General features: G+C 42.6%; 1 protein-coding gene across 1 annotated transcript in view; it reads left to right on the forward strand.

Moving 5' to 3' along the window:
- Nucleotides 1-12,376, forward strand: part of LOC138365154 (uncharacterized) — a 60,637-nt gene that overhangs the window by 32,845 nt on the left and 15,416 nt on the right. The window contains exon 2 of the mRNA XM_069325231.1: nt 5,713-5,782. Within this exon, the coding sequence (XP_069181332.1) occupies nt 5,777-5,782 (6 nt within the window). The 5' untranslated portion in view covers nt 5,713-5,776. The remainder of the gene's footprint in view (nt 1-5,712; nt 5,783-12,376) is intronic.

Here is a 12,376-nt window from a genome sequence, read left to right on the forward strand (position 1 = left end):
CACTCCTGCTATTATCATAATCCTGGTCACTAAATCCTGTAAATGAATAATCGACTGCAATTTTATTTTGTAAAGGAACATAAGAAGTCGTTTGAAGATTCATAGATGGACGAAATAATGCTGTGGTGCTGTGGCTAGTGCTGTGAACATCTTTAACCACTGCACTGCGCAAAGCGCCTTTAGGTGCTCTGAGATTTGTGCTTTTTGTTTTTTAATTAGGCTATATTTTAATACTTTTAAATGTTTTCATTACTCTTTGTGTTTTGAAATGGAAATAGTTGACTTTGGAAACATTTTGACATTAACTTTACCTGAACAATTATAAAAATAACAAAAATATATCCTTGAGAATTGCACCAAGACATTTTTGCCGAAAATGGGTGAGCAGTGCAGGGGTTAACAGCATTGATTCACTGACATTTGAACATTGTCCACAGTCATTATCACACTCAGGCTCTTCTGTAATACTATTATGGCTAAATAATACCAGTTACATATATATTTTGACATTATTCGGGGATGCTGTGGTCACAAGCTGAACAGCAGTGCTGTGAGCTCTTGCTGCGTGCGCCAGCCTTGGTTGCTCACTCAGTACTGAGGCTCTCACACCCGAGAATGTTGCCCATGATTTTTTTTTTTAAATGGTGTCTGTTTAGACGCCATTTTAGGCGTCTAAAGATGCCAGACGAGTGGATAGAACTCCCCGAAAACAAACAAGCAAACGATCATGATGTCACACATCACCGCGCCGCTGTCTGCGCAGCTCCCCCCTCCCCGGGAGGGGGAAGGGGAAGCCCCAGACCCCTCTCGCCGGCTTTCCACCCGTCAATTCTAAGGCTGATGCTAGAGGCTGAGGTCGTGTGCTCTGGTTCTGATGGTTGTTTCAGCACTGTACCTAGTGTGTGGTGACTGTCTTCTGGGTGGTGCGTGAGCCGGGAGTGATTCTCCAGTACTCGGGCTGCATGTGCCTAGGGTTTCCTTCCCTAGGTGCCCTGTAAGTACTGCCCTTGGGGCTTAGGGCCACCTTCCACAAATTCCTTGGGTTTCTGCCCCTGCTTGGCCGTTTACTACTTGGTTTTCGGCCACCCTTTGTGTGCTAGGGTGTTCTGTCTCCCTTGTTCGCCTTAGGGTAGGGGGCAGTTTGCACTGGTAGGGGCGCAGGGTGCTGTGCAGCTTATTTTCACCAATCATAGCGGCCGGATCTGTTCTGCCTGGGTACGTTGTCCTCGTGCGGGGTTTTCTTTTTCTTTTTGTTTGTCTGCCTGGTGCGGGGATCTGCCTTGGTTCTGGCCCCCTGTGTACTTCCTTCTTCCGGTGGTTTCCCCTGCTAGGTCCCTGTGAGTGTACACGTCCCGGGGGTTCAGTTCTTAGAAGGTTGTTTGGTATTTGTTGGTGCCGGTTAGCAGTACCCTGCCTGGTATTACCTGGGTTTGAGTCCCTGTTGGTAAATGCTCAGGACCCTGGGAATCCCCATGGGGGCGCGACAGTTCAGTGGATGTGAGCCGAATCCCCCCTCGCTTGAGGGTTGCTCTGTCCCCTTGTCTCAGGGTGACTCTCACTGTTTTGCCTCTGTCTGCTGCCTGTGGTGGCACCTTCGGCCCGGAGCCCTGTGAGTTTTGTTGCTTGTTTTTCGCTTGATTACCCAGTCTTATGCTAACTATGTGGGTGCAGGCAGCACTGGCGTTGCAAATTTTGGTGATGCAACGCACTACGTCCCTGGGAGCCCTGGGGCTGCCCCGTTTTGGTTGGTGTAATGGGACTTGGGGGTGTGGGATGCTTCGGTTTTGTTCCTTCTGCGCCCCTTGTGTTTTCCCTGTTATGGTCCCTATGGCCAGGTTCTGGCTCGTGGTCCCCGGTAGGCCCACAGAACTCTACACACATGACTGATGCCAAAATCTGACATTAGCATATCAGCCTAGTAAGCTCCAGGGAGCCTCTGGGTCTCACCCAGAAAATAGCATGTCATTACATTCAATGCTGGTTTTTTACTTCTATACAAAAGTGATATTGGAACCAATCCTCAAAAATAATCTGTGTGAACCAGGCATTTTTTGTGTTGTTGTAGATTACAGGTAGTATGATCATGCAGTTTTTCAATGCTCTGGGGTTGGCAGATTTCCCAACAATTGCATACGTTGTTCGGTGACTGCCATCTGCGTTAGAGCACAATAATGCTGAAAATCTTTCCTTCTTTACCTTGCAAGCAGGAATACCCTTCTCAAGCCTGAAGGCCAAAGTGTTTCTTTGAAGGCATTTCCAGTTAAAGCCTGTTATATCTGCATTGTACACTTAAAACCAGCTTAGATTATTAGATATAATGTGCTGAGAAAGTTTATGCTTATATGCATTAGCACTTCCAACACCTGCACTTAATGCCTCACCACAAATTTTCTTGTTAATGATGCCATACCTCTTTTTAAATCGACATACCCATTCAATGCTAGCCTTGAAATTGTCCATGTTTAACTTTACAGTAAGTCTTTCAGCTGCATTTCTAATAGAATCAACTGAAACAGCAATTCATTTCGCACGATGATGTGTAAATCATTTAAATACAGTACATACGAGTCCAAATCCGTATACTCAACAGGCTTCAATGTTTTCCTGTTGCCTATTGCATGAGTTTGAGCAAAGAATTTCTTAATATTATCCTCTGCTTTTTTATATCACAAATTGTAGTTTTACCGATGTTGAATTCTTGGGTGAGTCGAGTGACAGAATATCCACGCTCTACTTTCTCTCTGAAGTCAACTGTCTGATCAATTGACAAATGTTTTCTCTTTTGTTTTATACCTTCAATACCATGAATGCTGCTCTGAGACATCTTGACAGATTAAATGAGTTCAAACAGTAAAATTGTTAAAATTTATCACAAAAATCCTTCGCACGTGAACCCGATGTTTTTACCCCAGGAAGAGGAGAAGCACATGGTGCCAGCCATCTCATCCAGGCCCAACGCGTTGACATGACCTGTGCTTATTTTATAGGCATACTCAAAATTTAATGTACATATTGACTGTTACAAATTGTTTTATTTAAAATATTATTATTGTTATAATTAGAGAAATATTGTTAGTGTGAAGTTTTATGCATTTTATACAGTACAGTTCTGTATTAACCCTTAAGCTGTGCATGGCATACATATACGACAGGACCTGATGGCAAAGTTCAATTTCTCAAATTTGCTCTAATGCTTTCCAGTTTTTTGTGCATACTAGCAAATCCTGCAACTTTGTCTAAATGATCACAAACGTAACTTGTAAAGTAAGAAAAAAAAAAATAATTATAAAATTGAATATTGAAAACTTCAGATATTGAGATCAGCTGCAAAAATATTTACTATCACCAATTGTTCATTTGGTGTTATTATGCTCTCAGAATAGTATATGATCTTCATTTTCATTGATTTAGAATATATGTTTTCAGTTTAGTTTACTGTAAAAAATATCATCAATGTGGCATTTGAATTATGTGCCAAATTTAGAAAAAAAATTGATAACTACAAATGTTCAGGGTTTGTGAAAAATCCATTCTAATAGGATTGTAGAAGAGACAACTGTGCACATTATTTGTAAAAATGGTGAGAATCGGTCAGAAACTGAATTTATGTCACTGCTTTATCAGGGCAGCTTTTCCAAGAATGCAGTCACCTTTTCAAACATTCCCAACACTTCCCTGATCTAACTGGAAGAGGCAGCATCCTCCCTTACCTCCTCATCTCCTTACTAATGGTGCAAATTGTTGATGAGGACCTGCCATACTTCCTTGTGAGATCAGTCATACAGACACCACACTCATGCTTTGCTATTATTTTCTTCTTCAAATCCACAGTAATTGTGTCTTTCTTCCTCTTGACAACACAATCTTTAGCAAGCAGCTTCTTTGGCGACATCTTGCGTTACAAATTGTAGTCACAAAACCACAAAATACCGAAAGAAAAGCGCAAATATATGCAGAGGGATGCTTGTCGTGCACGATACAACAACAACACTGGTGTCGGAGGCGTCCGAGAATTTGCAAGAACCCGCGAGACGCTAGGAAGCACCATGTGGTTTTGCTCGTTAATAGAGGTGAAGCTCGTCAATAGAGACAAATTTGCTGTGAGTGGCTCACTCATTACTCGAAATGATCTTAGATACAGCCGCTCGTTAATCGAGGTGCTACTGTACTTTATAAAAGTGATAAAGCCCTGATCATCAAAACCGCCCAAAGAGACAAAGAAAATAGAATTTGAAATCTGTGAAAAACTCAGTCAAAAAAAATTCAAAGTCCCAAGTTCTGCCAGTTGTGACTGATTTATTGGGTGACCAATTTCATTCTATCTTGACATAGTTAGGGGATGGGTATGCACTCTCCAGGATGTAGAGGTTACAACAAAATGAGATAATAAACAAAGGAGACAAAAAAAAATATATATATTTTTTGGATATTGGTGACAGTAACAGATATTAACATTAGGCAATACATTTTTATGATATATAACAAAATAGAGCATGATAACATACTCATTATTATTGGTATTATTATCTATTACTCAGCAATGCTATACAGGCACCAGCTGCATATCCACTTTGTGGATACTTCTTGCTACTATTCTTCTTCATTGTACATTGGACAGGTGCTTGGATCTCTTTATTACTGCATTTTCCCTCAGTTCCAGTTAATAGGAGCTGTTCTTATCAACAAAATGTACTACTTTTTTAAAAAAATTGTCTAAAATACATTTTTGAAAATATTGGGATGAAACTTGCATGATGCTTATGCCAATAAGTTGGAGATTTGTTTAACATTTAATATTAATTTTTACTTAATTCAAATATTTCATTGCCCAGCCCCAGCTTTTACATCCCAGGCTGTAGCAGCTTAATGGTTAATGCACGTGGTTTGTATTACCTAGGCTGTCAGAGAGAGAGGGGAGGCAACCGAGAACCCTCCCATACCCCCTTCCCCATTCCTGCCCCACCCTCCTTACTCCTGCCCACCCTCCTTACTCCTGCCCACCCTCCTTACTCCTACCCACCCTCCTTACTCCTGCATACCCTCCTTACTTCTGCCCACCCTCCTTACTCCTGCCCACCTTCCATACTCCTGACCATCCTTACTCCTGCTCACCCTCCTTACTCATGCCCACCCTCCTTACTCCTGCTCACCCTCCTTACTCATGCCCACCCTCCTTACTCCTGCCTACCCTCCTTACTCCTGCCCACCCTCCTTACTCCTGCATACCCTCCTTACTTCTGCCCACCCTCCTTACTCCTGCCCACCCTCCATACTCCTGACCATCCTTACTCCTGCTCACCCTCCTTACTCATGCCCACCCTCCTTACTCCTGCTCACCCTCCTTACTCATGCCCACCCTCCTTACTCCTGCCTACCCTCCTTACTCCTGCCCACCCTCCTTACTCCTGCCCACCCTCCTTACTCCTGCCCACCCTCCTTATTCCTGCCCACCTTTCTTACTCCTGCCCCACCCTCCTTACTCCTGCCCACCTTCTTTAGTCCTGCCCACCCCTCCTTACTCCTGCCCACCCTCCTTACTCCTGCCCACCCTCCTTACTCCTGCCCACCCTCCTTTCTCCGGCCTACCCTCCTTACTTTTGTTCAAAGCACAATACCTAAAAAAAATTATTAAATTTGTCTAAAAATTTACTATGTATTGGTGGGAAAAATTTAGTCATAGGAACCTTAAATTTGTTTTATTTTGCCTAATAGGTAATACTGCTTCCATCTCTGCTCGGCTACCAAGGACGATAGCAAACCCAACTTCTGCCTATTAATGATGGTAAGGACAATTTTATTCTTACTGTACTACCAGTGTGTGTGTGTGTGTATCATGATATTGTCATTAACTAGTGATGGTAAGTATATTTATTATGTTGTCATTAACTAGTGATGCTGAGTGTATTAACCCTTTATGTGCACAACACATCATATGATGGGTTGAGTGACTTGCAGTAACTTGCGCTCCACATCATATGATGCATTGGAGTACCGCGCAAGATTTAAAAGGCCTCGCGGGGTAGAGCGGGCTCCCATACGCTGCTTAGGGGCTATAGTAAACAGACGCCATTTTGTAAAAAAAAATCCAGCTCACGCTACCATCGCGTGGGAGGCATCAGTTACCCAGCAGCCACCATGTCGAGCGCACGGCCGAACACTTCCCGGGCGCGCACCACGCAATCACTTGCCCAAGAGCAAATAACCAGTGAATTATTTTCTGATGGTGAGGAAAGTGATTTTGATAACTGATATTGATAAAGACTACACACAATTGACCGATGATAGTAGCACTGACAGTGAAAATGAGATACAGCCTCCTCCCATGGCGAGGCCTTTATGCTCACCCATACCACCTCGCCCAGTGTTGACCCCAATTCACCCTCGACCACACAGTTCATGTGCTTATTTAGAGTCTGAGGATATTTTCGGTGACGAGTCAGAGGAAGGTGACTCTTTTTCTGGTTTTAGTGAAGTGGAATCAGAACATAGTGTTACCGAGCCTGGTGCCAGTACCAGTGGTGTTACTGGGCGAGATTTTGTCGCGTCAGCAGCGTCTCGCCCAGCCAAGCGCCACCGCATGGAACAACACAAGACACCAAGAGTAGTGTAGTGATGGTGATGTTCTCGGGTAGTGTACTCACCTAGTTGTACTCACCTAGTTGTGCTTGCGGGGGTTGAGCTCTGGCTCTTTGGTCCCGCCTCTCAACTGTCAATCAACAGGTGTACAGGTTCCTGAGCCTATTGGGCTCTATCATATCTACACTTGAAACTGTGTATGGAGTCAGCCTCCACCACATCACTTCCTAATGCATTCCATTTGTCAACCACTTTGACACTAAAAAAGTTCTTTCTAATATATCTGTGGCTCATTTGGGCACTCAATGTCCACCTGTGTCCCCTAGTGCGTGTGTCCCTTGTGTCAAACAGCCTGTCTTTATCAACCCTGTCGATTCCCTTGACAATCTTGAATGTGGTGATCATGTCCCCCGTAACTCTTCTGTCTTCCAACGAAGTGAGGTTTAATTCCCGTAGTCTCTCCTTGTAGCTCATACCTCTCAGCTCGGGTACTAGTCTGGTGGCAAACCTTTGAACCTTTTCCATTTTAGTCTTATGCTTGACTAGATATGGATTCCATGCTGGAGCCGCATACTCCAGGATTGGTCTGACATAAGTGGTATATAATGTTCTGAAAGATTCCTTACACAAGTTTCTAAAGGCCGTTCTTATGTTGGCCAACTTGGCATATGCTGCTGATGTTATCCTCTTGATATGAGCTTCAGGGGACAGGTCTGGTGTGATATCAACCCCTGGTCTTTCTCTCTGACTCTTGAAGTATTTCATCTCCCAAATGGTACCTTGTATCTGGTCTCCTGCTTCCTACCCCTATCTTCATTACATTACATTTGGTTGGGTTAAACTCTAACAGCCATTTGTTCGACCATTCCTGCAGCTTGTCCAGGTCTTCTTGAAGCCTCAAGCTGTCCTCCTCTGTCTTAATCCTTCTCATAATTTTGGCGTCGTCAGCAAACATTGAGAGGAATGAGTCTACCCTCTGGGAGATCATTTACGTATATCAGAAACAGGATAGGTCCAAGTACAGAGCCCTGTGGGACTCCACTGGTGACTTCACGCCAGTCTGAGGTCTCACCCCTCACTGTAACTCTCTGCTTCCTATTGTTTAGGTACTCCCTTATCCACTGGAGCGCCCTACCAGTTACTCCTGCCTGTTTCTCCAGCTTATGCATCAACCTTTTATGGGGTACTGTGTAGTGTGGTGATGTTCACGTGCTTCCACCTTATGTGCACGTAGCGGCCGTACTGTGCGTAGACGGGCTTCAGCTCCTGGTCCACTGTGTACATCACTTCCTCGTTGTTGTGCCCCTGTTGCGTCTTGCAGGACACCAGGTGTACTAGTGTGGAGTGATGGTGCTGGTTTTATTCCTCGAATTCCTGCCTTTGACAATAAAGATGGGATTACCGAGCTTTTCCCTGATAATGGAGAGGATATGAGTGAATTTTACACTCATATCCTATTTTATTTTACAGCATTCTATGATGAGCCGCTCATGGAATATATTGTACACCAAACGAACCTTCATGCGGCTCATCTCATTAGAAGAGAGATAACAGAATTTTCACGATTGCAACATTTGAAAACCACCAATGTAGGTGAAATGTATGTGTTTTTAGCAATATGTATGTTGATGAAGCACTGTGTCAAACACGCTATCACAGATTGCTGGAGCAAAGATCTGACTATTTCAACACCTTTCTTAGGGAAATATATATCCCGAGATAGGTTTCAGATACTCCTCAGGTGTCTGCATTTTGTAAGTAATGAGGACCGGACAGAGGATGATAGACTTTGGCGAGTGATGCACTATATGAATGAAGTGATTGATAATTTCAGAGATTTTTACGTACCAGCACAGAAGCTGGTGATTGACGAATCCTTTGTGCTTTTCAATGGATATGTTTCATTCAAGCAGTATATTCCCTCCAAACGAAACAGATTTGGATTGAAATTCTTTGTACTGTGTGACTGTGAAACAGGATACGTGTTACACATGATTCTGTATTCAGCTAGCGATGTAGACATTCCCGGTAACGACGAACATGGTTTCTCGGGTAGTGTGGTGAAGTCACTGATGGCACCATGGATGAACAAGGGCCACATCTTATACACAGATAATTACTATACAAGTCCATTGCTAACAAAGTTTTTGGCTGAAAATAAAACTGGATTGGTTGGCACAGTAAAGGCACGAAGGAGGGAAATGCCAGTGTTTGATGGTAGACTTGCAGTTGGTGAGTGCCAGTTACGGAAATGTGATCAAATACTCTCGGTTCGATGGAAAGACAAGAGAGAAGTGAACATGCTGACAACCATTCATGAGGGTACAATGGTGAACAGTGGCAAGGTGAACCATGTAACGAAAGAACCAGTATATAAGCCAGATTGTGTTCTTGACTATAATATCAACATGCGTTTGATTGATAAGGCTAACATGATGGTTGGCACTATCGAGTGTGTGCGGAAAACATTGAAATGGACGAAAAAAGTGTTTTTCCATCATGTTGACATGAGCATGTTGACCTGCTATAATATGTATCTGGTGAAAACTGGACGTAAACCTAGTTTCCGTGCGTTTGCTTTTACACTTGCAACACAGTTATTAGCAAAGTTTGGTAAAGATGTCCCTGGCATGCAAAGACCAATCATGAACCCAGTGTTGCAGCATGCTGCAACACCCAGGCTTGCTCACATGGATGCCTTTCAGCAACACAGACTAAAACATTTGCCACCAGCTGGAAAGCGTGCAATAGGCCAACGTGAATGCCTAGTATATAAAACAACAAAAAGGAGAGTACAGAAACGTAAAGTGGTGCAAACATGGTGTGAAGCGTGTGCAGTGCCATTGTGTTCTGTCAACTGCTTCAACGACTACCACTCTCTCCAAGAATTCTAAATGTGCAATAATAGTGCAAAAACCTGTACATGGTGCGTGCTTGTATGTACATATAATAATGAACATTGTGAATACATAATATAATGACATAATGGAAAACATTTGTGTGCACATGTGTATACTCGATGTATGTAACATTTATTGACAATGACTGTGATGTAACATTATGTGCAACACAATTTGTGACTAATATTGCTAATAAAATAGGCCTAGACACTGTAAATAATGACGCGAAAATAAATTCGTGGCAACTCTGCCTGCTTGAAGAGCGCGCGACGCCTCTGGGACACACCGTGCATGAGCGATCTTGCAGGGTGTGATGTCATCGTTCATCTTGTCGGCTCAATTACATCGTCGGTAAGTTCAATTGAATTTTTTTTTCTCGTGGCCAGGGAACATGACTTAACAGGTTAGGAAGAAAAATAATTTTTTTTTTTATTTTGGTATGCGCCTGTGGGTGACAAATGCTAAATAGCCTGGAGCCACACAAGAGTTAATCTTGGTGTTTTCATCACCCAGTAATGGTGAGTGTATTCATCATATTGGCATTACCCAGTGATGTTGATTGTACTAGTCATGGTATTATTAACCAGTTTTGTTGAGTGTATTAACCCTCTGAAATGCATTAGTGCCTAATTTCGCTCGATCAAGGGGTGCGCATAACACCTTAACCACTGCACTGTGCCAAACGACAAATGTTTTTTGCCAATAACTGTCCCCACCGACAAAAGTTTTTTTTTTCGTACACGGTCAAAACACGCTCACGGTAGGTTGGATACAAAATGAACTCTTGGGACCTCCAGTGAGAGGCAGCTTCCTTTGAAAAAAAATTCCCAGAATGCCCTAGGGCTGCTGGCTGGGTTAGTATTGAGTGAGTAACCATGGGGTGGTGCACGCGCCTCTGGCTCCCAAACACCTGTTCGACGCAGTGTTGAAAGATCGCTCTCTGTCGGTGAAATTCAGACCTTATAGCTTGAAGAACATAAGGGTCATGATATTGATGAAGCTAGGCGCAATAAGGACCTAACACAAAGGTTGGATGCAAGTGATACCGCACCTATTAGGATGATACAGCGAGCGTATCCAGTTGTAGCTGTGAACGCCACCCATGCCCACTTATGCCATCTCCAATTTATATAGGTGATACATAGATGAATCGTTTTCTGGGTTCAGTGATGATGCATCTGATACAAGTAGCATAGATGAACAGTGTTAGCAGTTTCCATGGTGGTGTTTTCCATAGATATTTTCAAGATTAGCTGAATCTCTTCCAGAATGGCTGAATCTCTTCTAGATTGACTGACACTTGCTATAAATGACTGAATCTTCCAGTCAGGAACCTTACAAAGCGATATTTTCAAGACTACCTTACGCATCACGAGCTTGGCTACATACCACTTACAAGTACTAAAGCCAAGGGTGTACGTGAGTGCATTATTTGCAAGCACACAGAACAAAGAAACAGCGAAAATCTATCTGTACCTGGTGCAACGAGAGCGAAGTCGCGTTTTTTACCATGGACTACTTCATTGATTATTACTCACTTCCGAAGTACTGATTGTGTAATACAGTGTGTTAGTGTGTAAATAGTGTGTAAAACTATACATATTGTAATCTTAGTGAATTTTTAGCAAGTAATATTGCAACAATAAACATTGTGGATACATTACTGACACACAGTATCACAGTTCCATGGAACATGAACGTTCTGTTGTATACATATTGTAAATAACAAAAATATGCATCATATAAAATAAAAAAACTAATAAAACCGCATTGGAAATACATAGAACAAATAATTGAAAATATATTTGTGGCAACTCACAATGCTTGAATGGCCTGCACGCTTGTTTCTGGGAGTTTCTGGTACGGGCGATCAGCCATGATGACGTCACAGCGCACCTTGTCCACGTCCCCACAGCCAAAGTAAGTGGAATTTTGTATTTATTTTTACATAGACATGTTCAGGGTTAAAAAAACATTTTTTGGGGAACACTTGATTTCATGTGCACGGGGAATGTCACAATAAACTCGGCGCATCTCAGTGGTTAAGGCACTCGTAGGTATATTGTAGGGTTCAAAACTTGGGTACAAGATGGATTCCTGAGGTGTTTGCCAGCTTGAAAAAAATTCCCAGCATTCCCCACGGTTGTGGGCAGGCTCATATTCAAGGTAGCAACCATTTTGTATGTATCCATATTGAGCTCCCAGTCTCTAGTTGGCCATGTTTTTGAGAAAACACTCTCTGATGTTGAAATACAGGGCATATTCCTTGAAGATGAGCATGCCAGTGATTTTGATAACTCAAATCTGGAAAAAGACCTAAGACAGGTGTCTGATACTAGTGATACGGATATTGAAGTGAACGATGTGGAGAGTATGTACAGTACACAGCTCTCACAGCCCTGCCATACCGGCCTAGGTCATCACCATCAGTGGAACAACACAAATGAATTTTTGTATGTTCTACTGAACATTTAGCGCCAAATGCAATTTGTTCGGATTATCCGGGAATGCTTTAGAGTAGGGTTCGTTAGAGTGAGGATGCACTGTAATTGAATCACTAATATGCTCACAATACTTTTTGAGTATAGCGATGGATCACATTTTATTATATAAATATATCACACTACACACTATTGAATAATATTACTCGAAAAAAAAAACAGAAAAAAAAATCAAAGACATTGAAATAATTAAGTAATAATATTTTTGTGGCAACTACCGCCTGACAGCTCGGGTGGATCTGACTGCCTCCGATGATTACTCTGTCAACGCCTCACGTTTGCCAGACTTCCTCACCCTATTGTGGTCAAAATATGTCACAAATTATTTTCTATTTTTCCCATGATCAGAAAACACAAATGAACACTTTTATAGGACGTGTTGCAGGCTAAAATCGCAAG

This window comes from Procambarus clarkii, chromosome 15 (genome assembly GCF_040958095.1).
Source record: "Procambarus clarkii isolate CNS0578487 chromosome 15, FALCON_Pclarkii_2.0, whole genome shotgun sequence".
Lineage (NCBI taxonomy): Eukaryota > Metazoa > Arthropoda > Malacostraca > Decapoda > Cambaridae > Procambarus > Procambarus clarkii.